This window comes from Myotis lucifugus, unplaced genomic scaffold (assembly GCF_000147115.1).
Source record: "Myotis lucifugus unplaced genomic scaffold, Myoluc2.0 scaffold_38, whole genome shotgun sequence".
Lineage (NCBI taxonomy): Eukaryota > Metazoa > Chordata > Mammalia > Chiroptera > Vespertilionidae > Myotis > Myotis lucifugus.
Genome location: NW_005871086.1, coordinates 7,473,765 through 7,491,483, shown reverse-complemented (window position 1 = coordinate 7,491,483; position 17,719 = coordinate 7,473,765). Strand labels below are relative to the sequence as shown.

Here is a 17,719-nt window from a genome sequence, read left to right as displayed (position 1 = left end):
AGTCTAATGATGGAAAATGGGTTGTTGCTTCAGAGACAAATGACTGTCCAGAAGCCACGTGACTTTCCTGTTTGCTTGAGGAACAAATGGTCCCCGGGTTGGGTGGGCCTTTAAGTTGTATAGCTCTCTGGCAGCGTACTTTATTCTCCAAGACAAGTATAGAGTGTGTAAGACTGACATTTTGTACCCACTGAGTTTTCACCCCTTTAAAGAAGTCTTCCCCTGAAGTGTAAGGAGAAGCAGATGGGGATGAGAAAATCTGCATATTTTACTATGCATTGCACATTTTACTTATTAGAATTTTTAGTTTGACACCTTGCATTTTTAAAAAGCTTCAAGATGCAAACAAAATGAAATTATTCATTGAAATATTTAAATCACCTTACACCAATTACATCAAAATATCAATAAAATCCAGCAGCCTGGAAGGTAGGCTCCCTTTGACTTTCAAAAAGAGGCTCTCCCCCTCAAAAAGGAAGTAGTGCTAGCTGAGAGGCGGTCAGGAAGGAAATGCATCGGTGATGAGGTCACGTGGGGAGAGATGGCAGTGGGATGAGGGCAAGTGATACACCAAGGCATTCTCCTGTTGAAAAAGGAGAGCTGAGAAGGGAGTTCAGGACCAGATACCCAGGTGCTTCTGCTGTCACCCCGTCTCTGCCTCCCTTTGCTGAGTGGATCATCCCCTCCTGGCCTTGCCCTCACTCCACAGAGAGCACATGAGGATTAACAAGCCACAGTGGGGAGCGTCACAGAACTGTGTAAAAAGAGTGCGAGAGAAAATGGAGTGTGACTTTGCTTGTGAATCTTAGACACAGCATGCTTCTTACTTTAAAGGTAACTTTGATGATCAATATCAATTAACCAAGGCTTATAAGAGACTTTCAGAAACCACTGGAGTCCCAATCCCACGTCCCAGTGACATCTCTTAGATTTATAACCTAAGGACTGGAAGAGATCTTTTAGCTCATCCACTTTGGCCTCCCATTTAACACTCAAATTCCCTAGCCTAAGAAATGGGTGTGCCGTGTGCAGCCGAGCGCAGTAGAAGGAGCAGGGCTTCCGGAATCCGACAAACCTGGAGCAGATCCTAGGTCCTCCACCCATTGTCTCTTTGACCCAGAACAAATTACCCAATGTCACCATGCTTTCATTTCCTCATCTGCATGCCATGAACAATACCAACATTGCAGAGTTGTGAGAATTAGAAATGACATTGTTAAAAGATGCTAGCCAACCACAAAGAAGAGTTGAGTCACAAGCCTTAGATTCTGTCCACACGAAAGAAGCCTGGGACTGTGTCCATAGCTCCTTTGACCATTCTGATGCCCTACAAATACATTTCACAGTCTTTTCTGCTCTTTACCATCCTACATGGGAGTATGAGCACTACTAGCTCTGTGAGGAAAGCTGTGTCATAAAAACTATATTGTCAGATACTGAATTGAAAAGTTACCTCTATAATTGTAGTCTACTTGATTGCATAAGTAGAGGTGCGGAGAGGAGTAATCGGGTATGAAACAGGAAATAAAGTGGGAAATGGTAAAAGGGGCCAGAACCTGTGGAGCTCCATTGGCCATTGTAAGGATTTTGAGTTTTATTACCAGTATAACGGAGTTCACTAAAGCACATTAAGCACATGACCTGATTCATGGGTTTTAGAAGCTCGTTCCTGACTTCTGAGTGGAGAATTGACTGTAGAGTGGAAACAGGAAGGGCATCTAGGTTATTGCCTTGCGATCATAGCTACAACTAATAAAATGGCAGGGCTGGAGGGAAATGGACAGGTTTGAGATATAGTTTGAAAGTAGAGTTTGAAAGACCTCCCGTGGAAACAGCAGAGGCTTGCTGATGGATTGGCTATGAGAGAAAGTGAGGCATGAAGGATGACTCCTAGGTTTTTTATTTAAGAGGATGGTCGGTGGTGCTATTTGCTGAGATGAAGAAAAGTGGAGGAGGAATGAATTTGGCGGGGGTCGAGGGGGAAGGTCATGAGTTTTGTTTGGATGAGTTAAGTTTGAAACCGGATATCTGAGTGGATTTGCCAAGTGTGTTGGACAGACTAATTCAGTACTTGGGGCTGAAGATATAAGTTGGGCAGTCATCAGCATATAGGTGGCATTTTTAGCCAAAGGACTAGATAAGTTCACTTAGGAAAAAAAATTAGTTAATTTTTTAATTTAAATTTTAAGAAGTTTTAAATTTTAAAAATTGTTAGAAAAAAAGAAGTGGGAGGAATAAACCACAGAGCACAGTGACATTTAAAAGCTCAGCAGAGGAAGAAGAGGCAGAAGAAGAGACTGAGAGAGAAGCTGAGAAAGTGTGATGTATGGGAGCCAAGAGAAGAAAGTGTTCCAGGAAAGAGAGTTGTCAACGTGGGTTGGCTTGAATGCAACTTGAGTCATAAAGTAAGCTGAGGACAGAGGCATGCACTACAGGATTTGGTGGGGCTGGTTGGTGACCTTGAAAATACAATATGCAGTGGTTCTCAACCTTCCTAATGCCGCGACCCTTTAATACAGTTCCTCATGTTGTGGTGACCCCCAACCATAAAATTATTTTCGTTGCTACTTCATAACTGTAATTTTGCTACTGTTATGAATTGTAATGTAAATATCTGATATGCAGGATGTATTTTCATTGTTCGCGACCCACAGGTTGAGAACTCCACTAAGTGGAATGATGGAGTTAGAAGTCAGAATGGGATGGTTGAGAAGGAACAGGAATTGATAAATTGATGACAGGGAGATTTTGCTGAAAAGGAGAACAGAGAAATGGAGAGGTAGCTAGAGAGGATGCCAATTTAAGGTTTTGTTTTATTTCATTGTGTTTTAAATAGGAAAGTCTGATGCATATTTAAATGCCAGTGGGAGTAAAGTAGGAGAGAGAGAGAGAGAGAGAGAGAGAGAGAGAGAGAGAGAAGTAGATGATGCAGGGAAGAAAGTAGACAAAGGCAGGATCAGAGTCCTTGAGGAAGGAGACCCAGAGCTCAGTGGGAGCCATGGCCTCAGAAAGGCCTCCATGGAAACAGCAGGCAGTAATGGAATGTGGGAAATCAGTGGGTTTGGTGATGGCAAGGTGAGTGACCCTGGCAGCTTACTTACATTTTCTCAGGAACTATGGCTTCAGGTCATCTTTTGAGGATGAGCGAGGACTTCTGAATCCTGAGTCCAAGTGCACTATGTCTTTTACTTACAGTTTGGCACACTTGGAAAGAATGAAAATGACAACCCCTTTTGTATAACACATTTTAAAGAGCTATCAATGATAAAGCAATTCATGTTTATTCTTTCATTTGATATTTTATCCTGCATTAGTCAAGTTCCCAACGGAGAATAGAATTCGCATGGTTTGTTTAATTGAAGACACATAGATGAAGGAGCTATTTACAGAGATAAAGTAGAATTAACAGATGTTGCGCCCAGAGACTGTCAACAGCCACAAGTCATTGCTACCCTCAGGGCCAGAGGGCCAAGGGCCAAGGAGATGAGCAGGGTTAGATCCCAGGGGAAGCAGGAGTCACGAGGGGCCAACCAGTGGGATGGTTCATGGGAGAGACCTGCAGCTCCTTTCAGGGAAGTGGTGCAGAGCAGAGAAGGGAGGGCAAAGACATGGCCTGACTTCTCTTCTCCCTTCTCTTGCTGATGCTTCCTCATGGCTGAGCACAGCTGGAAGCTAGCTAGCACTGGTGATGCAGTCCATGGTGAAGGACAGAGCGCAGGTCTGGCATCAAAAGACCGGCATAGCCCCTAGTACTTCATGTCATCACTATTGAAAAGATTTTGAAAAGCCCTCCAAGAGAAATCTTTATACCCAATGCCAATGTATAGAATGCATCTTATTATTTGATATCAGCTGAGCTTTGGAAAACCTAGCTAACCAAGCTTTTGGATACTTGTAACTCACCCATATCTCCAAATGTAATGTTTCCCCATAGTCTTCCTCCTTTATTGTCATGCAGAGGCAGCCTGCCCATAAAACTAGGGGAGCTTTTTTCAGAGCTCCTCCACGCCGTGGGAGAGCCCTCGACATGTATTCAGATGATCATGTTTTGGCCAAGTTGCAAAAGTAAGGCATTTTAACTGAAATCTATTAACACTATACTTTTTTGACTGTGGCCCTAGAAAGGACCCGCCATCATATGCACTTTGGGCCCCACAAAACCTGGATCTGCTTCTGCTTTCGGGTGCACTGGTGCAAATTTTATCCCTTTCCCAAGATTCCACCACCTCCCAGTGGGTGGTTAACGGGCATCAAAATGGACATTTTGCGAAGGGGAGAATACGGCAGGAGGATAAGAAAAGCAAAGCAGGGAGGGAGTGTGGCGCCAGAGGCAGTGGGAGAAAAGCACTGTGCCTGGAGACGCCCGTTGGGCCCGCACCTTCGTGTCATGGAGGGTGGTCGGGGCTGGTTTCTCTCTGGGGCCTCGCTCAGATGCTGCTCTCTATGTTTCAGATGCAGATGGAAACCTGTGTCGAAGTAACCAACTGCTGCAAGTCATGCTGACCATGCACCGAGTGATCATTTCCTCTGCGGAACTGCTCCAAAAAGTGATCGCCCTATATCCTTTCAGCAGACCCGCTGGCAGTCCCCAGTAGGAGCGCTCAAGAGTAGCTGGAAATCGGAAGTATGCTTTTATTTTGATTGGTTTGGAATAATCCTGAGTGGTAAATAGATTCACATGTCACACGTCCTTTCAGGGACATGGTGTGTGTGTGTGTGTGTGTGTGTGTGTGTGTGTGTGTACATACATGTGTATGTGTACCTTCAGTTGGGCAGGGCGATGCTATTGATGCCGATTGCTCTGGGAAGTAGTCAAAGAAATCAGCATGCAAACAGTCTTCTCTGGCTGGTGACAATACTTCTCTTGTTGATTCATCCAACTTCACAGTTGCCTGTGCAGATTGACAAGGGTGCAAGCATGACTCAAGTGATGACATGCATTCTGGCTTTCCTGACCAATTCTGGAACTTTCCCCAGGTTCTGGCCAAGGCTTCCTGGTGCCACAGCAACTGGAGTCTGCTGGTGCCTTTTGCTGCAGGCAGCAAACCCAGCTGGACTGTAACCTTCTTGTGGGGTGTGAACCGAGTAGGGTGGGGAATTGCCTGCCCTCTCCCTCTCGCGGATGGCACTGTAAGCTGTGGCCTCCGAAGAGAACCTGTGGGTGGGGTGAGACTGTTTAGCGCCCGAAGCCCAGGTCCCCGGCTCTGAGTCATGACTTGCAGCTCTTCTCATCTTCACCACCTCTCCTGACCCTACCTTTTCATCTTATGACAGGCACGCATGCGCATACACACACACACACACACCCATACCCATCAGGACCAAATCTCTTTTCTAAACCCACTTATATATCTCTTTTAAAAAACAATTCTTTATTTTTGAAAGTATTACGTATGTCCCCCTTGTTCCCCCATTGAACCCCTCCAGCCCGCCCCCACTCCACTTATATATCTTTACCTCCCCTCTCAAAGGAGGTGTCTCCAGTGCCTTCCAAGGGCGGGGCATTGGGAGGGGTTCACATCATAAGAGGTGCAGGTAATAAGTAGTGTCTCGTCTGCAGAGAATTTTAAAACCATAATAAAACCAACTCAGAGTTGGTCTGCTTTTTATTAACTCCATGTACCAGCAATTCTAAACAGTGCCAGGGATGAAGTATTTCTCACTGGAAAAATTGTTTGTTGGTCTAAGGCAGCAGTTCTCAACCTGTGAGTTGAGACCCCTTTGGGGGTCGAATGACCCTTCCACAGGGGTTGCCTAAGACCATCGGAAAACACATATATAAATACATATTGTTTTTGTGATTAATCACTATGCTTTAATTATGTTCAATTTGTAACAATGAAATTGGGGGTCACCACAACATGAGGAACTGTATTAAAGGGTCGCGGCATTAGGAAGGTTGAGAACCACTGGTCTAAGGACTACATCGTACCTGGGATGCCCACCTACACAGCGAATGGACGCCTCTCCCTTCCCGCCCTGCCTGCCCCTGCTCACAGGATCTCCCCCATCAGTACTTCCCCTTTCCTGCACTCTTAAACTGCCTCGTCAGTGGCACCTGCCCCTCAGCCTAAAACACATCGAAATGCCTCCAACCTAAAAATAAACTCTCAGCCCTGCCTCCCCTTCATTCCATTGTTAGGGTTAGAAATTTGATGCGCAAACTTCTTAAAATAGTCTGCACCCACTATCTCCAATCTCTCAGCTCCCTCCCACTCCTAATTCAACAGTGGCCCCCACCCCTGCACTCGAACTTTCCTCTGATGTCACCAGCAACCTCCCAATGGCTTTTTTCCATCCTAGTTTAGGGTGACCTCCCAGAAGCCCTGGGCACTGCTGACACCCCTGCCTCTCCAAACCCGCCCTCCAGGGCTCCGGAATGCACCTTCCCGGCACTCCTTCCTCCCGGCACCCCTCCAGCTTCCCACCCAGCACCTTCTCTGAGGGCCTCTGAACTCCTGGGTAGCATCCTCTTGTGCTCTCACTCCTCTTCCTTCCCTGGGCGATGTCTCACCGGGATTTTCACCACCATTCCTCTGTGTTGGTGACTTTCGAGTCTGTATTTCTCTAACCCAAGCCATTTCTTTAAAAAGTTTGGACTAGTTAGGACATCAATTTTAATATGTTCAAAACTTAACTCACCACCCTCTCTCCCCAACTACCACCCCGTTAACTCTGCTTTGACACCTGTATTTTCATTTTCAGTTTCAGTTAATGGTGTCATCACCCGCTCAGTGGCCTAAACCACATCAGAAGCACCCTGCACTCCTTCCTGCCTCTCACCTCCTTCCGGCCGTCACCCAATCCCAGGGTTTTGACTTCAGAAATGACTCTCATCTGGTCTCTCCTCTGCATTTCCATGCCATGGCCGGCCATAGTCCCAGGGTCTTCTCACCTATGTGCCTTCTACCCGCCCCCCCCCCAATTCATTGTCATCCTCTGAAGTTACTTTCCTGAGAAGTGGGGTAACCTTTGCTTCAGAGCCTCTGCCCACTAGGGGAGGTGACATCAGACCCCTCGGTTGCCAGGAGACAGCCCTCCAGGGTCTGACCCAATTCAGTGTCTCTCCTGCTTTGTCCTGCAGCTCCCAGAAACCCTGGGTGTGGCTCAGCAGTTGAGCATGGACCCAGGAACCAAGAGGTCACTGGTTTGATTCCTGGTCAGGGCACATGCTCAGGTTGTGGGCTCCATCCCCAGTAGGGGTGTGCAGGAGGCAGCCAATCGATATTTCTCTCATCGATGTTTCTATCTCTCTCTCCCTTCCTCTCTCTTTTAAGTAAAATAATAAAATAATAAAAATTTTTTAAAGAAACCTTTTCCCCTCCACACTGAGCTTCTCAACGCCCCGACTGTCACGGGTCCTCACCCAGTTCCTGGCCTGGAGCGCCTTTTCCTCGCTGTAAGCCTAGCAAATTCTTTCATGACCCTCAGTGAAATCTTTCCGGACCTTCCCACTCCCTCCCCCTTGGGAAATACATCTAGTGCTTTAAAATAGTGCCGTTGATGTGAAAACATATTTCATTCCCGTGACTTGTTCTCTATCACCTAAGTGGTCAGTGTCTCGTGTCTGCCTGGCTGTCATCTGCCTTGAGGGGATTTTCATTCTGTTCTGTTAGCTAAATACATCGATCTGCCTAAGGTTTAGTTTATAAGTTTTGAAATGTAATACCTGTATTCTCTGGTATTTATAGATGACATTTAAGGAAAACTCAAAACTTTTGTGTCTAGTTGCTGTAGTTTGAATTGTGTTAGTAATATGGAATTTTGCAAGGGTGCTGAAAAATTAATTAAATTACAAGTTACTTTAAGACAAGATAGGTATAGTTTTAACCTATATACACACACCATATTGTAACTTACCTATTTACGAATTGTCTCCCCCAGGAAACTGTGTGTCCCCTCGAGGGCAGGAACCAAAGGCGTATTTATCTTTGTTTCTCTAGAACTTAGCTAAGTGGCCATCTCATGGGAGGGCTCGATGAATGTTGCACTGTCATGGATGCAAAACACTGAGATACTTTTTCTGTATCTGTCAGGACCTTTAGGTGAGAAACCTGGGCTTTGCTCAAGTCTGGGGTCAGGGGAGGGATTCTAAGAAGGGAATATGGAGTAAGATTTCCCGTCATTGAAACCCAGGTTAAACATTGAAGGCAAAACTATTTTGTCTTCACAGTTCGTTTCCCTGTTCTGGCTTGGAGGTAATAGAATTGTTAATAAAATAAGCTCAGATGGTTTCTTGCTTTTCCATTGTTTAAAAAAAAGGAAAAAAAATAAAACATGCTTTGAATAGTTCAGATGCCTGAAGAGCGCAGTCAGAACTGCCCTGGTACTTCCCAGGCACAGGACCAGCCTGAAGGGAAGGAAGACAGGTTGGGCCTGAACTGTCAGCAACAGGGACGTTTACTAGGTTGCAGGCGCCCAAGCCTCTTGCTGCTGGCCTTGTCATCAGCACTGGCTTCCAGCTCCTCGAGTGAGAAAGCGGGTGCCCTGCCTCTGCTATGCATCGGGGCTCTGATGGCCTTGGGAGGCTCTGCCATCCTGCCTGGCATCCCGCATGCCCACAGCGGCTCAGCCCCTGACTGCAGGCCACTGGGTTTGCAGACGCTACGCCCCCCATTTGAAGAGGATAAGAAACCACCAGAGGAAGATAAACTCCACATAAAGGGCACCATGTTGATTTCTATGTCCATTTAGTTGTGTTAAAATAGATGGGTTTCTGTGCCTTCCTTACTAAAAAGGAAGAATAAAAATTTCAACAAGTTGGTCAAATAATTCAAATATAGAATCTAAGACATACCTATCTAAAATGTGCCTTATGCGTGAACCTCTTTGCGTTCAGGGGATGCATTTTCTTAGCGATGTGGCATTAAAACACGTAAAGTCATCGCATTTCCACTCCTACCTTTAAGGCCCAAAGAAAGGCCGGTATCAGAAACTGTTACTTCATGAAGTTTGCCAGTTGGCTGGGCTTATTTTAATTTTTATTTCATTTGTTGATGTGGGTGTAGTTTTGTTTTGGTGCCGTCAAAGACAGATTTTATAAGCAGTAAATCTATTAAAATATGTTTTTAAAATTAATTTTATTGAAAGTACAAATTTCACAACCATAGTTTTTCTTTAGGGACCCGGTTTTAGCTCACAAGTCGTATTCTTTCTATAAGTCTCTCATGTTCCATCAAATCTTTTTAAGGGGCCTTGAAAATTTTTTGGTTAATTTGGAAAATGCTAATTAAATACTCCCTATGGTTTTAAACAATTATGAATTTTACACTTTAGTTTATTTTTAAAGATTTCAGAGGCTTCCCTGAATTTGAAATAATTTTTATAACTCTAGTAGATTAAAGTTATTCTAATGTGCAGCCAAGGTTGAGAACCACTGCTCCAAAGCAATGCATAAACTTAATAAGGTTTCAATTTAAAACCACAATTAATTATATATTCCAAATTGGAGTTTCCATGCTACCATTCTAATATACTCTTAAGCTTTACAGGCATATAAAATCTCAAAACGCACAGATGCCTTCCTAATAAAAACATCAATAATATGATTTTGGCTGTCTTTACTTTGCTGTAGTTGACTCTGAGTTTTGCAGGGGTTACAGTGTGCGCTCCCACTGAAAGAAGGCCGCTTCTGTCCTGGTTATTTGAGATCTCTGCTGGCTTCTCCCTGGTTTTATCTCAGGGGCCCTGCATTGCAGTTATTATGGCACAGTTTTTCCATGAGAAAGAGGGCAGAGTCTTGCAGGGCACACAGACTACATGGCCTGCTTGCTCATTCTGTTTGCGGAAGATGGTAGGGCCTGCCCAGGTTCATCACTGGATTGGATTTTGCATTTCTTTTAAGTGAATATTCTTTCCATCTAAGCTCTAGAGCAGCAACTTTCAACCGATGTGCTGCAAGAATTTTTAAAACATGCAATACCTGACTATTTAGTTAGGAGCTCTGACTTCTGTTTCCTTAGATTGTCAAACAAAAAAAAATGACAACAGCCAACACAATAATTGTCCAGTGTGAATGAATTAAAACTATACCTCTTTATTTGTCAGATTGGCAAAAAATATATTTTTTGGTGTACTGCAGAATTTTAGTAATCAGTTAATGTGTACCATGAGATGAAAAAGGTTGACAATTGCTGCTCTTCAACATGGGAACTTGATGGAATCTGCTATTCTTTCATATTCTTAGGATGGCACCATTTCATGGAATATTCCAGATGATATGGATCCTTAACATGTCTCGATTGTATTTTGGCTTTATTCACATTATTCACATGGCTTTGTCCGACTTGCCATCCAACTTACAAGGTCAACCTACTAACATCCTCTAGGCATATATTACCATTTTGCTATTATTGTCATGACACTATATCTGAATATTTATTCCTTCCCCCTCTCCTCGAATTCACGGCACCAGTTGTTTATCAGTTACTAGAAGCATCGTAAAAGGTGAGAAGGGGCTGCTCTCTTTAACTGGGCTCATTGGACTCCTGGTCTCCTGGTCCCGGGCGGGAGGTCATTGCCCCGCTGGCACTTCTTATAGTCACCTGCGCGGGGCTTTCCCTGCCATGGACTTCCTAGCTCTACTTCTGCAGAGGAGACGCGGTGGCCTCCTCCCACCGCCATTTCAGCGTGAGCTAGATAGTCCCCACGCCACCCTTGTAGAGGATAATCACATACAGCCGAACACACCAAGTAGGTTTTTATCTATGGGGAGAGATAAGAATACATTTTCATTTGAAATTTATTTCGGGAGGGGGTTGGTTTTAGCAAACACTTCCACAGATGAGAAGCTGTTTGGTTGCTGTCGCAGAAGCTCCATTTGCCTTAACCACAGCCCACGTATAAGGACGCCTGGGCCAAGAAGTCACCAGGGCTGTGCCTAAAGATCTGCTACTTCGTAAGGTGAGGTTTCTGCATGCATGTGGGTCTGTGTGGCCTGGGGTGACACGAAAGACTGAAGCAAGGTGATCTGGTTCTTCCTCATGCCCCTGCCTTCCCCTTCCTGACGTCTTTCTGTGGATCACCTCCGGGCAGCCTGGAAGGGCAGTCGGTACTGGAAATGGAGCACAGCTGGTTTTTCCTGGTGTGCCTGAGCTTAATGTTTTATACCAAGGGTTTCCTCAGTCTTACAGTATTTTGGTATCAAACGACATGGGGAGAGGTTATCTTGTTTGTTTTTAGTCTGAATCATAAAAGTAATATAGCTCATATTCGTGCATTTTGAAAATACAGAAAAGAATATGACTATAGTAATAAGCAGTCATATCCAACTACCTGTTTTGGCATTTTTCCTTTGTCTTTTTTCCCAAGCAGATTTTTTAATCATAGTTGAGATTAAAAAACATATAAAGTTTTCTATCCTATTGTTCTCACTTAACTTTAATATCATTGAAAATGTCTTTAGTCATGAAAAACTTTTGTAAGTATTATTTTTAATGGCCATATAATAGTCTGAGACCTGACTATTTACAGTGTAATTTACAGACACATGCCCATCTTGGGACATCCAGCTTGTCTGTAGTTGTCTTATTTATGATCATCTCTGATGCGCATGGCTGTGCCTAGACCTGCCATGGCTATGACCTTATCCTGTCCAAGCCTTCAACACGAGGAGGGGCAGAGAGCTGCAGACAGGCGGTTTTCTTCCCTCCCCACTCCCCCGCCCCGACTCGTTATGCTCTATGTTAGGAATATATATTCCATGTTCCCAGGAATAGACAAGGGCAAACCCACCTGTCTTTTTGTCAGTCCTCTTTGAGGGAAGAACCCACCAAAGTGACCCTGGCCTTCGGTTCTGGCTTGTGTTCTAACCCCCGCCATGCAGGTACTGGATAACGGAATTCTGGACCATGTTTAAAATGGATGCCAGCTTGACCAACACCATGGAGGAGTTTCAGGAACTGGTGAAGGCTAGTGGGGAGGAGTTACACTGCCGCCTGATCGACACAACTCAAATGTGAGTGCCAGGGTGTGGAGGCATCTCTGTTCCGCTGGCCCGGACGCCAGGCTGTGGCTGCGGCTCTGCCGCTGGGAGAGGCCCCTCGGATAGGCAGGTTCAAACCACCTCCCCAAGGTGAAAAGCTTGACATGTGACAAGCAAGCAGAGACGCCCCTGGTGATGAAGCTGTGGGTGACTAATACTCACGAGCAGGAACCATGTAAGACCCAGTCAAAAAGCAATCAGGTAGCAAGACAGTGACTAAAACGTGTCCAGGTTGTGAGAAAGTGAAAGCACAGTGACTAAATGCACGCTAGACGGCAGCTAATGCCTGGAGGCCCCTGAACTTGAAAATGGGGGACTGCTGACAATGTATTGAACAGAAGGCGTCTAGCATGTGGAGTCTATGAAAGACACGTAGACTTCGGGAGCTGGGAGAGATCACAGGGATATTTCCCATTACTTCTGGGATTTCTTATTTATGAGGTCAACCCACTGTGGAAATATGGCAGGGGAGGGTGCACACATTGCATACTGAAATTTTCAGAGTGGCCACTTTATTTCACAATAGTGCAGATCCTTAGAATATAGAATTCTGGACTGAAAGGAATTCTAGAGATCGTTTCATCCAACAGCCTAGGAAACAGACTCAGCAAGGTTGTCTGGCTCGTCTGGGGTCACACAGCATGCTAAGCTAGTGGCCGGACACAAGCTCAGTGCACTGGGTCACAGCCGTGCAGAAATGTAAACGTCACATGTCATGGTCCCCAATAAATCAACTTGTCACTTTGGGTTCCCTGTACCTCTGCTTAGAATAATACAACTCAAAAGATAGAAGAGATTTTCAAGTAACAATTTCCTCATTTTAGAGGTGCAGAACCTAGGCCCCAGGGCACTTCTCAAACCCTAATCTCCTTGTCCCAATATGCAGCCTGTGTGACTTTCCTCTACCAATATTTCCCACAGTCTGCTCTTTAGGAATTAGTCAGTGAGATATAGCCTGACCAGGTATATGTGAGAAATAGTGAGTTAAACTTGCAAAGTTTGCAGTGCATCTCAGAGTCTGTAATATGCTCGTTGGACAAGGGGCTGCAGAATTTGTAGCATCTCCCAAACTCATTTGACCACAGAACCCTCTGTAGAGACAAGGTTCTCAGGAATAGCAGTTTGGGAAACACACATCTGCAACCTGCACCTCTCAAACGGCTTTTCCCCTTTGCTTCCTCACTGTAGGAAACACGCTGAATCAGAATGCATGGGTTGGTTACAAGAAAATGGGGGGGGGGCACGCTAGGCTCTCTCGGGGACATCAGCTGGGGAAGTGGGGAAAATGCCAGCAGTCACTCAGTGTTCCTCCCCATGACCCCCTGCAGCACGACATCTCCTCGCCATGGTTCTCTGTGCCCTCCCAGCATGAAAACTACCCTCCCACCTTGAGATTTCCAACCAGTTAGAGTCCCTGTGACCCTTATGAGGATGATGGGACACCGAGCAGGCATGGAGAGAGCAGGCGTGCCGGGACTGAAGACCAGGAAACTGGGGCCAGTGCTTGAACCCTATTTCCCACGGCCTTAAACACCTTTTCCCCAGTTCCCATGTGCATTCTAAAGGCTCACAGGAAACCAGCCAGGCTTCCTAGGTGCTGCCATAGAAAAATTTGATTTGGGAAAACTCTGTTGATGCATTGTTTTGGCCAAGGAAAGTAAGCTAATGGTTCTTTGTATATTCTCGTGCAAAACTGGACTGACTTGTATTCAAAAGCAATTTTGATGTATTCTTTTTGCCTATCTTCTCTCTTTCACGTTTACCCACAAAAGCAATGCCCGTGACTGGTCCAGGAAACTTACTCAAAGGATAAAATCGAACACCAGCAAGAAACGGAAAGTCTCCCTGCTCTTTGACCACCTGGAACCAGAAGAGCTGTCGGAGCACCTCACCTACCTGGAGTTCAAGTCCTTCCGGAGGATCTCCGTATGTACCCAAGGGGCAGGAGAAAGCTCCCCCGGGGCATTTCTGAACATAAGCAGAGAAATACAGCAGCCTGTCTACCTCCTAACCCCCGAGGCCCTCGGTGCTGGTGGGCCTTCCCGTTAGACTCTGTACCGTCCAGAGAACCAGTGCTCTGAATTCCTGGGCGGTCCCTCCCCCTTCATCCACCATGCCCACCCCACCCCCAAGAGACAATACAGTGGGCATACATGTATATGTGAGTGTGTGTACACACACACACACACACACACACACACACACACACACACACACTTTTTAACCCTGTGTCATTAGGTTGCCAGAAATTTTATTTTTTCATTTTCCTCCCTCCAAAATGGAGATATCCTCTAAGACTTTGAGTTCATTCTAGGGTAGGTCTGAATGGCTGTGGGACATGCCAAAATAAAGTCAATGTTACTGGTCCAGCCCAGAATATACCTAAATCCATGAAGTGGTGCTGACATGGCCCAGCCGTCACTGATGATTCTAGAGATAAACTTTGCTGATCCAAACTTGCTCCTTAAATCTCCATACATGATGCCAAAGAACACTGGTGCCACACTAGACATCTTGTCAACACGGCAGGTGCCAGCAGACCCTCACTGACCAATATACTTTCCTGGGGAACGGCACCTTCACTCAGCCCTGCCCCTACCGCAAAATGGTCTTCAGCTTTGCTCTAAAAATAGAGGCTGCCTAGTTGCTGGATTCGTTTCGTAGAGTGACCCGTGTTTCCCAGAGGGGATGGAAGCCCAGAGGGGTGGCTCGACAAGGTCACACAGCTTATTAGATTAAGAGCTGGGGCTAGAATTACATGCCTGTCTCGGTCACTCGGCACCAACTTAGCCTGGTTCTATTTGTTGTTGTTTTTGATGTGTTTCTTTTTTAATCCTCACCTAAGGATATTTTTTCTATTGATTTTTAGAGAGGGGAGGGGAAGGGGAGAGACAGAGAGAAATGAGAGACAGAGACAGAGAGAGAGAGAGAGAGAGAGAGAGAGAGAGAGAGAGATTGGTTGCCTCCCGGGACCAGAGATAGAGCCTGCAACCGAGGTACATGCCCTTGACCGGAAGCGAACCCAGGACCCTTCAGTCCGTGGGTGACACTCTAACCACACTAGCCAAACCCACAAGGTAGAGCCTGCTTCTATTTGAAAAGAGTCCTGCAACCAGGTGACAGAGGTTATTTCTTCTTTCCTCCCATAATGTTGACATCTGTTTTCACACAGCGGTTTGCCCAGCCAGCCAGGAACCTCCCAGCTCCCTTTTGGAAATTAGTCTCCCAGCGAGACTCTCGGCACTGGCCCCAGCCCCCTCAGGGCACCCCTGACAGAACCAGGGGACTTGCTGGGAGGCCCCACCTGGGGAGTTTCCATTTGGGCAGTGCCTTCCCGTCACTGTCACGGGAGGGACACTGAAAGGAGCCATTCTCACACTGAAAATTTGCGCTGCGCTGGGGCCCAGCTGGCAGGAGCGGGAAACCCGTGCAGAACAGGGACGCTAAGCCCGTGCTCCCAAGGGCGGCAGTGCTGTTTGCAGAGCAGCACATCATTTGGAACCTTCCTGGCTTGAATGGTACAGTCCCTCCAGCAGTTTCCCCTGGGCATGGGACCAGAGGGAGCTGTCTCCCTGCTGTGAACTGATGGCATTTGATATTTCCTGTTTATTATAATACTTGGGGGGGGGCGGAGATTACTGGGATAATTCTTTTAAAAAACAAGTAAAGTTAGTGTTGTATTTATAGTGGGAGGAATATATAAATGAATTCACTGGAATGAGTCACGGGAACTTTCTGTTAGAACCAGTAAGATTTTTGCTCCGTGTGTGTCTCCTAGGGAGTAGTTTTGGTCCTACTCAGAGTTTTCGCCCTGTGAGTAAGCACAGCACAGTGAAATAGTGAAATAAATGCTCACTTGCATTTATTTTATTTAGGCTGTTTCTCATCAGTGTATTCCTAGTCAGGCGGGACTAACATATACTGAAGTAACCCCCAGCCTGCCCCCACAATCCCAGTGGCTCGACAAAGCGAAAGTGTGTCTTTCACTCACACGACAAACACTGAGTGGCCAGATTATTATGACCACCTCATCAGTACAATGAAGTGAATTAGTTATGCAAATAATAATAATAATAATAAAACCTGGAGAGTATTTGCTTAGGAAGTTTTCAATATTCAGTATTTTTGGACGTGTCAATGAAGTACTGATGGGGCGGTCATAATAATCTGGCCACTCAGGGTATGTTAACATGGGTCGTGTAGGGACGCAGATGTGGAAGGCCTCCCCTTTACACAGCTTCTGCAGCTGTGGGCCGGCAGCATGGCGGATCGCTCAGTGGCTCTTACACCTTTCCCTCAAAAGTCCCCTCACTTCCCCTCATGCTGCTGGCCGCACTGTGAACACATGGTGAGCAGCGCCAACTCGCCCAGAGGAGCACTGGAGCGGGCAGCCGCCGCCTGCCTTTGGGTATCCTATTGAGCAGGACTGTCTGGGACAAGGACACGATAGCTACAGTCACCACCTCTACAGCGGTCTTCTGGCACATCTGCTTCACATATGCTGTCTGATTGTCAACCAGTCAGTACTATTGTCCAGCTGGGAAACTATGGTCATGGAATTAGCCAACCAGGTTTCATGTACCCAACTCACTTGGCCTCTGTTCAAGTTCAAATTAAATTCAGGCAGGTTTGTTTCAGCATGAAGGTAGTAATTACCCTATTAGTACCACCTCACATTAATGTAGCACTTGGAAAAGTTAAAGTTGTTTTATACCTTATCATGTTTAATCTTCATGACAATTTCATGTGCTAGATAGAGCAGATGTTATCATCCCACTCTTAAGGTAAGAAAACAGCTGGCGGAGAGGGAGAGAGGCAGGAGAGAGGATGGAGAGGGAGGAGTAAGTCTTGTGAATTCCTTTTTTCCCCTTAACTTCAGCAGCAGAGGTAGGATTAGTCCTGAGATTTTTCTTCTATTCTTTAGAATTTAGAAGTACCAATATCTACCCAAATACAGTATTTGAATTAACTCATGTGTTGGATGAATTAGTCCACATCCATGTAAGCCTAATGACTTCTGGTGTAGAGACCATGCTGTGGGTAGATTTCCTCCCCACCACTTTTGTCAGCCAAGTAGAGGACATACAGGAGAGGTGGGCTCCTCGGTCCCACAGCAGGTCCGAGCCATCAACTGAACAGAGGCGACATGCCCCTCAGATGCCTCAACACCAGAGCAGCGTCCTGATGTGGTCCTTTCCCCGCAGTTCTCCGACTACCAGAACTACGCAGTGAACAGCTGTGTGAAGGAGAACCCCACCATGGAGCGGTCCATAGCCCTGTGCAACGGCATCTCCCAGTGGGTGCAGCTGATGGTGCTCAGCCGCCCCACCCCACAGCTCCGAGCTGAGGTCTTCATTAAGTTCATCCAGGTGGCTCAGGTGAGTGGCGGAGTCGGAGTGTGGCCTGGGCTGAGATGAAGTTTCCCCTCCTGAGCCAGTGGGGTTAGTGTCCTTCAACTGTCCTGAGGTCTAGGTATGGCAACTTCTCTGGTTCCCACACAAGGGCACTATGGAGAGGACCATCTCAGGGCTCGGGATACGGTTTTAGATGTTTAGATATTTAACATTTCTTAGAAGGTGCTTCCCAGCCTACATGGTCTTCTCAAATCTGGCCCCCATGACAAAGGAAAGGGCAAGTCCAAGTTTTCCTGGGGCTGGAGTTGTCTTGGGTCCTTAAGCCCACACTGTTAAATGTCTAAGCTGAGTGTTCGAGGGGCAGCATGTAAGTATTTGATAA

The 17,719-nt window shown here is 46.1% G+C and overlaps 1 protein-coding gene across 5 annotated transcripts in view; it reads left to right on the top strand.

Annotated features, from left to right (window-relative positions):
- The window catches only part of RASGRP1 (RAS guanyl releasing protein 1), a 97,559-nt gene that overhangs the window by 36,794 nt on the left and 43,046 nt on the right, over nt 1-17,719 (top strand). For 4 of the 5 annotated variants that reach the window (XM_023752905.1, XM_014454755.2, XM_023752904.1 and 1 more), the window contains exons 3-7: nt 4,453-4,558; nt 10,840-10,902; nt 11,825-11,956; nt 13,756-13,909; nt 17,188-17,361. In XM_023752905.1, the coding sequence (XP_023608673.1) occupies nt 4,453-4,558; nt 10,840-10,902; nt 11,825-11,956; nt 13,756-13,909; nt 17,188-17,361 (629 nt within the window). Of the gene's footprint in view, nt 1-3,958; nt 4,066-4,452; nt 4,559-10,839; nt 10,903-11,824; nt 11,957-13,755; nt 13,910-17,187; nt 17,362-17,719 lie in introns of all 5 variants that reach the window. The other variant, XM_023752906.1, reaches the window with a different exon arrangement.